Consider the following 15,213-nt stretch of genomic DNA (forward strand, 5'->3'; position numbering starts at 1 on the left):
TATACAGTGATGATCATATTTATTGGCACGGTAAAATAAAAGTTAAATTTTGTCTAATAAATTCTAAAAAAGGGATTAAATTAAAGAAAATAACAAAGTATATTATGTATTTTTAACTGGCCTTTCCGATGCAGCAATCAGATTTTAGAAAAAATAAATAACAAAGGAACAACAAACATAATTGTTCAAAATTATTGGCACGATTTATTTAATAATCAATTGTATAGCCTTTGGCCTTGATTACCTTCCTCAGTCGCTTTTCATAGTTTACAACCAAGTTGTTGCACTCTTCAGTAGTAATTTTAACCCACTCTTCCTGACAATAATCCTCCAATTGAATAAGATTCTTAGTCTTCCTTTGCATTACCCTCAATTTTAATGTTCTCCATAAATTTACTATTGGATTAAGGTCTGGGCTTTGTGATGGCCACTCCAAAACATTAATATGATTGTCCTCAAGCCATTTCTTAGTCAGTTTGGCTTTGGGTCATTATCTTGCATGAACCACCAACGACGACCAAGTGAGAGCTCTTTAGCAGAGTCTTTCAGGTTTTCATCCAATATTTTAACATAATCTTCCTTTTTTATGCTACCTGTGACCTTAACAAGTCGCTCTGGTCCAGAGGCAGCAAAGGATCCCCAAAACATCAAACTGCCTCCACCGTGCTTCACTGTGGGTATGGTGTTCTTAGGCAGGAAAGCTTCGCCAGATTTTCTGTAAATATAAGACACTTTATTATGGCCAAATAACTCTATTTTCGTTTCGTCAGTCCATAGAACACGTTTCCAGAATGCAACATCTTTATCAATATGACGTTTTGCAAAGGCTAGCCTTGCTTTCAGGTGCATAGGCTTCAATAAGGGAGTCTTTCTCGGACGACATGCTTTTAAACCAGCTCTCTTCAAAACTCTACCAACTGTATGTCGAGATACATTCACTCCAGAGGTGCTCTGTTCATCAACAATCTCCGCAACAGAGATCCTTGGGTTTTGTTTTACTTGTCGAACAATTTTCCGTTCATCTCTTGGGGAAAGAATCCTTTTTCTCCCTCTACCCTCTAAACTCATAACGTGGCCTTGCGATTTGAACTTGTTTATTATGGCTCTAACAGTGGATTTGGGAAGGTTTAGCTTCTTTGAAATCTTATCATAGCCCTCCCCATTGGTATGGCATGCTACAACAAGCTTCCTGACGTCTTCGCTGTGTTCCTTAGTTTTAACCATGGCGATTGAAAATTATAATTTAGTCACTTATAATAGTTTAAATAAATCACTATCTAAAAATTATCTGAAAAAAATTATTCACTGAATTAGCGTTAAACAAGCATAATATGGCTATAAAAAAGTTCAGAAAGCACGTAAACCGGAAATTGATTGATATTATACTGATACTAAAAGAAAAACAAAGCCATGCCAATAATTTTGAACAAGGGTTTTTTGCAATTATGTTTGTTGTTCCTTTGTTATTTATTTTTTCTAAAATCCGATTGCTGCATCGGAAAGGCCAGTTAAAAATACATAATATACTTTGTTATTTTCTTTAATTTAATCCCTTTTTTAGAATTTATTAGACAAAATTTAACTTTTATTTTACCGTGCCAATAAATATGATCATCACTGTATATATATATATATATATATATATAGATTTAAAGGTTATGAAGGTTAAATGTATATGTGTGTGTGTAATGGATTGATTGTTGCTATTTCTTCTGATGAATTAAGGGCATAATAGATTCACAGATATGATATAATAATTAATTGATTTTGCGTTACGAAACAGATACTGTCAAAAATTGTAAATGTCAACTGAATTAAAGGAATAAATTATAAGATGGTCAACATCATGAATTTTGGAATATTGTCTTTTGTCATTTATTCACTATATTGCTCTGTAATTAAATTGAGCTTCTTAAATAAGGATTGTTATATATTTATAAGAAAATATATTTCTACAGAAATATATATATATATATATATATATATATATATATATATATAAATAATTACCTCTTCCTTTTTGTTTTGTTTTGAATGATGTTTTTTTTTTTTATTTGGACATCTCTGAAGAACAACCAAATAAACAAAAGAAAATATTGAATATCTGCAGTAGAACGGGCTTAACTAAATTATTATTTATTAATATTGGTGGAACAGAAGGTTAGCAACTGTAAGGTGGACGATTAGAGCTTGATTTCTTATGGACTAAAATATTTCGGCAAATTAAGGAAGGAGGATGATAGGGGCGAAAATTTAATGTGTCAGTTCTTTCGACAGAATTCTTGGAAACTGGTATCACAGAATCAGTTTTACAACAGCCGGGGAAGAAACATTCGGTAAAACATTTGTTAAAAGTTTGGAGAGAACTGGAAAAATCTCAGCAGAGCATTTTTTTTAGTGCACAAAAGGATAACATGTTGGCAAAATAAACAAAAATTATGATTGTGAACAGATTCTTTCCTTTGATCATTAAGATGCAACTAACCACTATAGATGCTCTAAATACGGAAACATATCTTTATTGAGCTTGTTATTTGAAACAATTTGCTCAATATATAATATTATAAATGATGGATACTTTACACATATATCATCTAACCAGTTTTCCAGAAAATCTTTTCTTACAGCAAATGTATGGGAATGTGACAATTTGCAATGGATTTTACCCTATTACAATTTTTGGACTACATTATATGCATCCATCTGAACATCAAAAAACTCTTTGCTCGGATTATACCATTTTTAATGGCTTTGGATCTTACGACTGTGTCTCCTACTTTTCTTCATTGAGCCTGACTTCACCTTGGAATATCCTTTTTAATCTTGGCCTCTTTTAAATTTTCATGCAAACTTTAGTTTTCAATTTATGTGGCTAAATAGTAAAACTTATGGATTACATATAAATTAGCATTACACATGGATGATAAAACGCTTTCACAGATTTCAAGGGGGTTCTGCTAAAATCGTCATATTTTAAAAACCAAAGCACTGTAAGTTCTCAAAATACCACCGTTTTGTTTAGAAATGAATGCCCTTTCAAATGAATTAATAAATAATAATGTACATTATATATTTTAAGAGTTTTAAGCAGATAAAGGGGTAAAACTGTTAACATCATAAAAAAGCATTTTAGATAAGATTTTGTAATGACCCCCTCCCTCCCCCATGATTTGTAAATGGTCGTACCGTGTTTGTGTTAAGAATTTTTTCATGAAATTTGGAAATTAACTCATTTTTAATAGATTGAGGTGTCCGAAATAGTTTTGACCACTCATTTTTTTGTTGTGCTAAAAAAAAAAGACTTCAACATGATGAGGATTGAAAATTTTGAAAAGAATTTTCGTCGGACACCCACTGTTAAATAAATAAATCTTTTTTACTATTTTATCTGTTAAAAATAAAATTGCTTTTTCTTGTGTTAGCGAGCAGTTTAAAATCATGATACCAAAAAAAAAAAAAACAGTTTTATTTTAAAAAATATCTAAAAACTATCTGTAGTAACAGTAATACTATTAGCGATAGCATAGCTGTAAACAAATGGTTTTTTGTTAACTTTTTATTCCAGAACGAATTAAAATTTAAAAAAAATGAAAATATGAATATACAAAAAATGTTCTTGCATATTTAGTTGGAGCTATTTTGTTATCAGAATAATTAGCTTAGAGCTTTTTTTTTTACATAGGCATCCCCACTTATCAAGGCCAAGAGGCTACTCGAGTATAAGGGTTAAAGAGTGTACAGTTGAAATTGGACAGTATAATAATCATTAGTAATGGAAATTCAGTAAATTTGTTAACTTATATGGAACGGCTCATCAAGAACTTGTTTACGATTATTAGAATATATAATTAAAGCAATCCCAACCAGTCCGACGTTATTTCTGGTCAAATTTTAAAAAGATTTATAAGGTTGAAAAGACAAGAAAATAAGCTTTGTAAATATATAACTTGCGTGCATTTTTATCCATTGCATTAGTTTTTAACCGTGAATTAAACAGTGTTTTGTTTTAAAAAACTGAAAATGCGAAATGTTTTTTTTTTTTTTTTTTTTTTTTTTATTTGCATCACATGTGCAAGCAATACCCCCTCTCCATGTATTTTTTTCATGTCTTTTTTACAATTTTTTCCAGTGGATTATAATCATATGAACACTAATCTAACCAATTATATATATATAAAAAAAAAAATGCAAAATCAATATTTAAATATTTGTAGGGGAGGGGGTGCTCAATTTCTAGTTAAGTTGCTAGTTACTTGCCTCCCCACAAGGGCAGAGTTAGACTCAACATCGGTTTTTAATGTCGGGAATATCCAGCTCCCCAAAAAGAGGCAATCTGGATAGGAACAAACATAAAAATTGTCTCAGTCATGAAGGATTTCTCCTCCACTAACAGAGGACAGAAAAGGTAAAGTGCAGCATCATAATACTAACACTGTTATTTTGACCCGGAGTCTAGGTAGAGAAATTAAAAAAAAAATGTCTTAAGCTGGAAAGGTTAGTCCATGTGATTATAGCGTAGTAAACATAAGTAGTAGGAATTTTGTAAATTGGATTACTTAGGGGGACGGTTCATCAAGAACTTGTGAAGACAATCAGATTGTAGTCAACTGGAAATGTATACCCATTTAGCCTTATCCTCGAGTGGCCTCCGGGCTTTGATAAGTGGTGATTTCTGTGTAAAAAAAAAAAAAAAAAAAAAAAAATTAAGGCCTAGAGAGCTTGAAGGCTCATGAAAATATTCCGCTAACCATTCTTGAATTCTTGTTTGAACCTTATGTGATGATGTCTTGTTGAAAAATGTAGCACCTTCCATTTCTTACTCTATTGATCCATGGTTTACAACAGTCCAAGACATAAATGTAAGCAGCAGAATTGACTTAGTCCTTGTGGAAAGAAATATGGTGGCATCACACGTCCTTCATTGCTAACAATCCCCAAAACTATAACAGTTGCAGGAAATTTTGTGTGCACAACTCTTGGAACTTCAGAGGGGTCAGCACATAGCCATTTGTTATTCCTGCTATTTACTTTTTGATCCTGGTCAAAGTTCTTTTCATATGAGCAAAAACAAAGCATGTCTTGTGCAGCAGGATGTTTCAGTTTGTTTAAAAGTTTCTTGGATCTCACTAAACAATTTTCTTTGGTGGTCTCTGACATAAACTGGCCTCTCTTCATCACACAGGACTTGTATCGAATATTCTCATGGATAGTCCTTCAAATTGTGGCTTCAGAGGCACCAAAATCTTTTGCAATTGACCTCATTGATTTCTGGGGGCTCTCATCAATGATATTCTGAACTTGTTGAATAAACTCGTATGTTCTAATGTTGTCAGAGAATTGCTAGTGCTTTTTACATTTCGCAGCAGGAGAAATTTGGCTATCATTATCTTCTAACTCTTTGTGAACTTTAAAAACAGGAGCACGCAATTCTAAGAAATTGTGCAATTTGCAAATTGATGTGTTCTGCCATTATTTCAACTATTATTATTGCAAATATCTTTTCATCCCCTGTGTTAGTTTATCTCCCATGATGATTGTCTGTAAAAAGAAAAAGGAAAGAATTGGTAAAATAAGTGATGTTTTCAAACACCAGGCGCACCCTGTATATATTCATTTATGCAGGACTGGTTAAATATCACAAAATTTGTGCATGTTAAAAATTTCCTTAGTAATGTTGTTGATGGGGTGAGCAAGCCTTCTGGTTTCAGGTGGTAGTTGGTATGCCCCTGACCATTCTTATTTTGGTCATCTCTCTAGTGCTTTCAATTGTTGTGAATGTCATTAGAAGTAATTTTTTTTTTTAATTGTTTTTTTCTTCTTTTGTGATTTTTATAATCTTTTCCAATCTTTTGGCAAGAAAGAAAGGAAGAGAAAGGGAATGTGGTTGAGTATATTGTTTATTTTTCATTTATGTATTTATTGTGTTTATTGATATTACTTTTTTCTATTGTTTACAATATGTTTAATATATCAGTACCTGTGTGTGGATGTGGGTGTTTTATTTTATTTTTATTTTTTTTTTTACAAAGTCACCATTTATCAAGTCCTGGGGGCTACTCGAAGATAAGGGTTAGTGAGTGTACTGTAGTCAATGGGATAATATCGTAATCATTAGTAGTGGAAATTTGGTAAGGGGGATTGCTCATTAAGAACCTGTTGACTTGAAAACGATCATATTGTAGTCAGCTAGAAAGCAGGGAAATGGAAGAGAGTTCCTCAGGCGTGCAGTTCTAAGAAGCTTTGTTCATGGAATCTACGTTTAGGTTTAGGTACAGATAAAGAGTGGGGGAAATTATAGTATATATATATAGAGAGAGAGAGAGAGGGAAAGAGAGATGGTTGTGAATGATTTACATAGACAATTTAAGTGTTAAGAGAAATTAATTTAAATTTCATAAGTCACTAGCCTGGATGCCCGGCATTGCCTGGGTGTTTGGAGGTGTGTGTTAAGAAAAAAAAAAAAAAAGAAAGAAAGTTGTAGTTGGCAGGCAGGCTTGAATCCGTGACGCGAAGGTGGAAAAGAAAGTGGAGGTATGTGTAAGGGTGTTGGTTTAGCAAAAAAAACAAAAGGAAAATTGTGAGCACAAAAAAAAAAAAAAATAGGAGTAGTAAGTAGGCTCGAACCTGTAACGTGCCAGGGAAAAAGAGGTGAAAAAAACCCCCAAAAAAACTCAATGTGCCTACTATGATTGTGACATCACGGGTGGTCGAAATAACGCCTTTTAACCAAAGTCGTGAACGCGAGGGTCGGATCACTTGCAAAAAATGTCAGCAGAAAAATCGACCCTCCCTGTAGAAAAGTGCCCTGTTGAGGGTGAAGAAATTAATGTTTTTGGACAATTTTTTTTATATTTGTTGTCCGAAGGGTCGAGCTTTAAAATGATACCAATTTCATGAAAATCCATCGCCTCTGTCGAAAGTTTTAAGCAAACATACAAACATATCTACATTGAAACATAGATATGAGTATTTTATCTAGACAATAAAACCCAACAACTCTAAGTTACACAAGAGTGAATATGGAAGAGGGATGGAGATTGATGATAACCTATTAAATAGACAATAACTAATACTGTTGATCAAATAGAAGCCAATGCTAGCATGGTTGCTTTCCAAAAAGATTCTTATGTGGAATAAAGAGCTGGCCACAAAATGCCCAGTAGGCTTCCCTGTGCTTCGAGAATGTCTACAAACAGAAATAGAAATTCTATGTCAAGTCAGATAGCTTGGAACATCTTGCAGATTTTTACAGCAACTAGTGTAACACTACTTGGGAGAGGCGTTAAGATGGGCCAAAAGACAAGCATAACCATCAATGATTGACTTCTAAATTATACTTTCTATTATCATTCTTGTAAAGTATTATAGGGTAAGCTGGTCTACTCATTTTAGGAATAAATAGACTTACTGAAAAGAAAATACAATTACAACTGTTATGACAGCAATCTGTGGCAGTTATGTCCCCAGAATCATGATGTATACTTCTGTAGCATATGCATACATTTGTTAATAGACTTTTTGTTAATTATACCTCCGTGTTTGTCTTGAGGTTTGTCTTCAGTCTGCAAGGCCACTAGATGAAGCCATTTATTTCAGCAAAACATGTTAGATAGATTCTCTTATATGGTTTAAAACTTTTCTTTTGTTTTTAAATTTATTTTTTATTTTTATTTTTTTTCAGATACCCTACTTAATGAGAACAACCGCCCTCCGAGTTGGCCTTTACCTGCTCGAGTGGAACATCAGAAGGTAAGAATTTTTCTTTAGATTTCAATGTTGTTGCACTCTTAGCCAATTTATGAATGTATTGAACCACTTGGTGTCAAAGAGATCATAATTCTAAAAGTCGTAAGCATAAAAACCTTTTGGTTTGGATTTCTTTTCTTTTTCTTCTTTTTTTTTTTTCTTTTTTTTTAAAGATTGGGATTGTCTTGAGTAGCATTCTCAAAGCATTTCAGCTCATGCAACCTTTGACCTTTTTCAGGTGTATCTTTCTAAATTCGGAAATCTGCAGTAAATTTAAAATGGAATGCCTTATTTAATCCACAAGTAGCATGTGCTCATTTAGCCATGCCTGCGTAGAAGTCATAAGTAATTTGTAATTGTATTTTGTCAGCGAGAGCATACTATGCCCTTAATCTATAATCATATTCCTAGTATCGCCTGATTGAATCTTCAGCATCCAGTTTTATCTACAGATTATATAAGGGTTCTGAAATTCCATGCAGATTCCTGGGTTCCATAAGATATGGTCCTGGATATGACCTTAAGCTATATCCAGTGGTGAGGCCCTAGCTTGCAGGCTTTGCCATTGCTCTCAGGTTCACTCTGACCCGGAGTGGTAGTACCTGTTAGGGTCCCAATTATGAGTTAAATAGAAACCGACTTGAAAACAGCAAATATATTCTATTAAAAAATTTTTCTTCAAAATCTTTGGATTCGGCATTAAATAACCTGAAAAGAGATGATATGCCGTAAAACAAACAACCAACCAACCAATCCATAAGATATACCTGAAGAAGCTCAGAAGTTAGATTGGCCAAAACGTTGTGAGAATAACACTCCAAATGAGAACAATAGTTCAAATAATCCCAAAACTGTTCAGTGCATTGAGAAATCATCAAATTCCACAATGCCATTTTCTGTGTAAACGTTTTGTAAATGTAGTTATCCAACCAGGACTATATCACCAGAGACAGTTGCAATATGGAGCTGACTCCAGTCTGGGCACTTTCAGTGGAGAATCAAAACTAACTTTTTCATCAACATGCATACCACAAATGCAGCAAACCATAACCCTGTCAATCCTTTACATCCTCGCATGCAATATTTTTTTTTTTTTTTTTTTTTCTGGTAGTAGATCACCACAAAGTTCGCACAGGCTTGAAAAGTCCTTGAATTTTTACTTTTGCCCTCAAAAGGCCTTATTTATATTGTTACCTTGAAAAATCCTTGAAAATATGGAAAATGTTTTGAAAAGGCTGTGGAAAATCATATTTTTTACAGCCAGTAAAAATGTGTGTCGAAATATTAAAAATAAAATCAAAGTAAATACTATTAAATTATTTTTTAAGTATTAATAAAAATACCATGAAAATATTTTTTGAATACTGAAAATAAAATCGAAATACATTGTTCTGAAATTACATTGTATTGTTGTGGATACAAGAGTTATGTCCCTTTATCATGAAACTGTCTGATGCTTTCCATATAACATTAGGTAGTTTTGTGATAAAGGGAGATAACTCTTGTAACCACAATGCTGGAAATTCAAAATTTAAAAGTAAAACGAACATAGCGTAGATCAATCTACAATGGGTAAAATAAGATTTAATCATGCTTGGTTGGCCAAATATAAGGGGGGTCAGGGAACATAAATATGATTGTCAACAGGCATATTGTTTTGTATGTAAATGAAAATGACTTTTCCTGTTGTCAATTAAGTTTTTTGAATTATTATATCTTCGTTTATGTATCAATTTTTGCCTTGAAAACTTGAATTTTCTCTGGAGAAGGCCTTGAAAAACTTTGAAAAGTCATTGATAATAGACATTCAAAATCTGTATGAACCCTGCACCATTTTAAGAGCCACTCGAGGATAAAAGTTAATCAGTCAGGTATGTTCTGGAGCAGCAGAATCATCCAGCTCGTTTTTTTTACAGAGACTTTTGCAATAGATTAATTTTAAGTCTTCTATTTTAGATTTGGCTGAAATTTAAATTTTATTTTGGATCAATATGGAAAACAGAGTTTGCCAAGCATGGAAAAGCTCAATTCTATTACCAACTAAGGGAAAACATTCATTGTGATGATGTATGGAAGTGAAACTTGGCTGGTCGGGGTTGAGGACATGTGTTGCATGGAGAGAAGAATGATACGATGGATGTGTAATAGGAGTCTTAAAGATTTAGATCTGATGGCCTCAGAGAAAGATTAGATTTGAACCATTTCTCTTTTCTGTTTTAGATTTTTGCTGAAAAGCAAAATATCATCTACAGCCTCATTCTAAGAAAACGTTTAAAAATATTTTTTAAATTCTAACCATTCTTTTCTGTTTCAGATTCCTCGTGAAATTTTGGAGCATCATCATACTCTGCCATCAAAATCTCCGCACAGCAGTGATTCCGCCGACGAGTACTCATCAGTTGCAAATCCGTATTCTACTCTTCCCTCAACTGCCAACCAAAATATCACCAAATCCCTATCAACATCGTGTATACCTGCTGCCACCACTAACGATGATACCAAAGGTAAACTATACACTAACAAGAACTTTATAGCAAAACAGTAGAATCTTTTGTATAACAGACAATGGCCAGACTTGTAAGCTTATTATTTGTTTTGTAAAAATGATGGAGATAGGGGGCCTGCACCTTTTTAATGAAGGCCTGATGGCCTTTGCTATGGCTAGAGTGCCATTTAAGAGATAGGAAGGTTTAAGGCCACATAAGTTTTAAAATAAAAAAATAAAAAAAGTTATATTAAATTTACTTGGCACTTTACTAAACCACAAATAATGGTTCTCACATTTTTAATAGGAGCATAAGTCAGTTTTTCTTTATAAAAAGCTTTTCTAGGGTGTGTATATATATATATATATATATATATATATATATATATATATATATATATATATATATATATATACATACTTGTTTATTGTTATATAAACATGCTCACATCCCGTTGCTTCAAACAGCCACTTGTTTCAATCACACAACAGATATCATCAGGCAGCGACTTGACTATTCAAATGTTCTTTGAATAAACATATTACATTGTATTGTTCATTCAATGAACATTTGAATAGTCAAGTCGCTGCCTGATGATATCTGTTGTTTGATTGAAACAAGTGGCTGTTTGTAGCAGCGGGATGTGAGCATGTTTATATAACAATAAACAAGTAATATCAGCTCTTTTTTTTTGAGCACTATCTAACAGCCTGGTTGAATTCACTAGTCCATTACTTTTAAATAAAAAAAAAACGAGTATATATATGAGTAAAAACAGATATGACGGTATGACATTATGGGAAAGAGAAAAGAAAAACCTATAGCATTAGAAAAATATTAATGTTTCGTTCCCATTTTCAGGAGATTTCTTCAGGATGATAAAATGATTTAGGAAAATTAAGTTAAAAACCATGATTTTCATTGATATGTTTCTAATGCTAAAGGTTTTTCTTTTCTCTTCCCTATATATATATATATATATATATATATATATATATATATATATATAATTTACTAGCAGTTCAGCCCGGCTTTGCTAGGGCCCTATGTACTGGGCATATGTGTATATATATTAAAAAGTTTGACTCATGTCCAGATAACCTACATCTAAAATTTCAAGTGTTTATATTCAAAATTAGTGGAGGAGTTTGGTAGAGTCTGCAAAGGTCAACTCTTTCAATTTTGACCTTTTGGCAGCCAAATTTTCGCCCAAAAGCTGATTAGAAAGCTTGCTGCATGTCGACATACTTATATGTAAAATTTCAAATGTTTAGACCGAAAATTGGTTGAATAGTTTGCTAGAGTGCGCAAAGATCAAATTTTTTTAAACTTTAACCCCTTTGCAGCCAAATTTTCAGTCCAAAACTGATTGAAAAGCTTGCCCTATGTCTGAATAAACTTTATATAAAATTTCAAATGCTTAGACCTAAAACTGGCTGAGTAATTTGGTAGAGACCACAGAGGTCAAATTTTTTTAACTTTGATCCCTTAACATTTATTGTTGTGGGCTCAAATCAAATTAAAAGTTTGATCCATGTCCAAGTAACATACATCTAAAATTTCAAGTGTTGAGACCCAAAATTGGTGGAAGAGTTTGGTAGAGTTTTCAAAGGTCAAATCGTTGAACTTTGACCCCTTGGCAGGCAAATTTCTGACCAAAACCCAATTAAAAAGATTTTCCCAAATCTCTATACCCCTCATGTCAAATCTCGAGTCTGTAGACTGAAAATTGACAGAGTACTTTGGTAGGGAAATGTGTACATGCAGACAATTTCACTTTTATATACACATATATATAGTGTCATGCAAAAGTATTGGATACATTACATTTTTCTTCATAACTTTAATTAGGGTTCAAGATTTTACCTAAAATTTGGTCAGTATATTCCTATTACTATTCTAACTAATATTTGGGGTAGTAATTACAAAATTAAAGTTTATAAAGTTTATATTATAGGAAAAATATAAATCAACTAACGCAAAAGTATTGGTTACATTGATTTAATATTTTGTTGCATAGCCTTTATTGCATTCAACAGCTTCCAATCGCTTTTTATAGTTGCACACGTTTTTTTACAAAGATATGCAGGTATTTTACGCCATTCTTCTTGTGAACATTGATCTTTAATATTTTCCACAAACTTTCAATTGGGTTGAGGTCGGGAGACTGACTGGGCCAAATAAGAACGTCAATTCTGTTATTTCTAAGTCATTCTTTGGTTGGTTTGGCAGTATGCTTGGGATTATTGTCCTGCTGAAACACGAAATTGCTATTATGTCCCAACAAATCAGCAGATTTCTGTACATACGTCCATTCATTCTACCATTGATGATTTCTAGTTCACCAGTACCTTTGGATAAAAAACACCCCCATACTATAATCAAACCACCATCAAACTTTACCATAGGAATGGTATTCTTTTTGTTATAGGCGATGCTATTTTCACGCCATACATGTGTTGCTGTGTTTCTTTCAAAGATTTTGATTTTTGTTTCGTCTGACCAGATTACCTTGTTCCAAAATTCTTGGGGTTGTTCCCCATATGTTTTAACATAATTCAAACGTGATCTGACATGTTTAAGCTTCAATAATGGAACTTTTCTTGGGGACCTGTATACAAAACCTGCACGACTCTACTGATTGTATCCTTGTTCACATTTATCCCAGCTTCTCTGAGGTCGGTTTTAATTTCACCACGAGTAAGAAAAGTTTTTTTTTTTACCTTTCTGCTTACCCACCTTGATTTTTTTTTTGTTTAATTTCCTTGGCCGATCACATCTTGGAAGATTTGCAACAGCTTCACCAAGGTTTTTAACTTTCTAATAACGGTTCCAACTGTACTAAGTGGTAGATTAAGTTCCCATCATATTATTCGATACCCTTTTCCTTCTTTGTGCTTATCAATGATTTTTTGACGAATGTCTATTGACAACTCTTTAGTTTTAGGCATTTTTATAAATGAACTGCTTGAGTTTGAAGGAGTGAGCCCAAACTGGAAGAATTTTATAAAATTATTTTAATATAAAACTCTGATTGGTCAGTGATAACTCGTTTGCATTATTGCAACACGCTAAGCAAAAGTCATTTAAATTTATTTCAGAAAAAGAATTTTTTAAAAGTGTATCCAATACTTTCGCGTTTGTTAATTCATATTTTTCCCTAAATATAAGCTTTCTAAACTTCCCTATTTTTCCCTACTTTAATTTTGTAATTACTACTCCAAATATAATTTAGAATAGTAATAGGAATATACTGACCTAATTTTAGGTAAAATCTTGAACCCTCATTTAAGTTATGAAGAAAAGACACATAATTTAATACATATCCGAACAGATTGTTCTCATGTGATTAACGGTACTAATTGGTATTCAGAAGTGTATTAAGTAATGTCTTTTTTTCAAACCATCTGGTTAGACACTAATCTGGAATATTTTTGAATAACAAAGTTTAAAATTGTCCAAATGGTGCCGAAACAATTGTAACATTCTTGAAAAATACACAACATTATGCAAATTTTTTTTTCCTTGTTATCTTGGTTTTAAAAACTTTATATGAATGCTCAATTACAGAAACTGATGATCATGAAGCTTAATATTTGAGTCAGTTTTTTTTCTTGGCTAAATTTTTTATTGGTGTATGTACATTGCCATTTGTTGAGATATTTTAATATATTAAACTTTTGGATAAAAAATATTTAATAATATATATATATATATGTTTTTTCTGTTTTAATTTTCTTATCACTTTGTTTTTGCTGACGATGGGGCATTCTACTGGATGCCGAACATTCTCCCATTAGTTTAGTTACTCCAACTGAGAGATCTTTTTAAGATTCTAACTGTCCCTTTAAGTGGTATTGTTTGTATTTCTCTTTGTGTATGTGTTGAAAAATAGGACAATAAAATACTATCTTGCTTTCTCCATATCATATGATATCAATTTCTTTTAAACTATAAAATATTGAATGGCCTTATGCCAATGCAATTAGTTTTATAAGAAAGTTCCAAAGCAGTGTTATGTTTGGCATAAAAAATGAAGACTGGCTTTAACTTAATATAGACTCATACTTAACTCTTGGACTACAATGGTATTTTTACACACATTGCCTACAATGGGTGTGAATTTTTTTCACATCATATAAAATCAAGTCCAGGGTCTTTGAAAAATAATATTTTCATCCAAAAATACAAACATTCCAACATGGGTTTCAAGTATTGATTAATGCAGTTAGGGCAAACAAGAATTCTGTTGTCCTTGAAGACACCATTGTTGCAGTTGTTTGTAATAGAAAACTAGGTGTTAAAAAATTAACAGCAAGCATAGCCTAAGTGTTAACTAAGCATAGTTTACAAATAATATTGCTTAGCTTATGTCAGACATTCACATTTTTGTTTTTCTAATATACTTTTTTTTTTTTTTTTTTTTTTTTAGGTGGTGTGTCTTTAATGAAAAGAAATAACAAGTAAGTATATAATGATTCCAGATTTTTTTTTTTTTTTCAATTTTATTGTTCAAAGATTTTTTTTTTTTTCATTTTATTGTTTAAAGGTTTTGTTTTTGATTTTCACTTTTTATATTAAAAAAAAATTCTTTTATTTTATTTTATTTTTTTTCCTTACTTGAAATTGTTTTCTTATCTTTCCAGTGGTCATAAGTTTTCAATTTGAAATTTTTACCCGTCCTTTATTTTCCATTCCAAAATCTCTCCTCTTCTACTCCTCACCCCTTTCTTTTATTGCATCTTTCTCGGAGTTTGGCTTTTTGGTAACTCTCCTAACTTTATTTCGACTCCGTGCATGATGATGGTGATGATTAAGAGGAGGAGAATGATGATGATGATGATTTCACAATGTATATTCATTTAATTTTCCTTTTTTTTAAGCATTGTTTTACTTGGTGTCTCATCTTTCCCATGTCTCATTTCAGACTTTTTGAATAGAACATTTAAAATTAATTTTGTATCATTTTCAGAAGTTTTTC

General features: G+C 32.2%; 1 protein-coding gene across 28 annotated transcripts in view; it reads left to right on the forward strand.

The window, feature by feature from the left end:
- The window catches only part of LOC145249540 (uncharacterized), a 917,547-nt gene that overhangs the window by 585,295 nt on the left and 317,039 nt on the right, over positions 1–15,213 (forward strand). For all 28 annotated transcript variants that reach the window (XM_080111167.1, XM_080111174.1, XM_080111165.1 and 25 more), the window contains 3 exons: positions 7,682–7,749; positions 10,061–10,250; positions 14,665–14,695. In XM_080111167.1, the coding sequence (XP_079967293.1) occupies positions 7,682–7,749; positions 10,061–10,250; positions 14,665–14,695 (289 nt within the window). The remainder of the gene's footprint in view (positions 1–7,681; positions 7,750–10,060; positions 10,251–14,664; positions 14,696–15,213) is intronic.

The sequence above is a fragment of the Euprymna scolopes genome, chromosome 28 (assembly GCF_053919585.1).
Source record: "Euprymna scolopes isolate OS-2025 chromosome 28, ASM5391958v1, whole genome shotgun sequence".
Lineage (NCBI taxonomy): Eukaryota > Metazoa > Mollusca > Cephalopoda > Sepiida > Sepiolidae > Euprymna > Euprymna scolopes.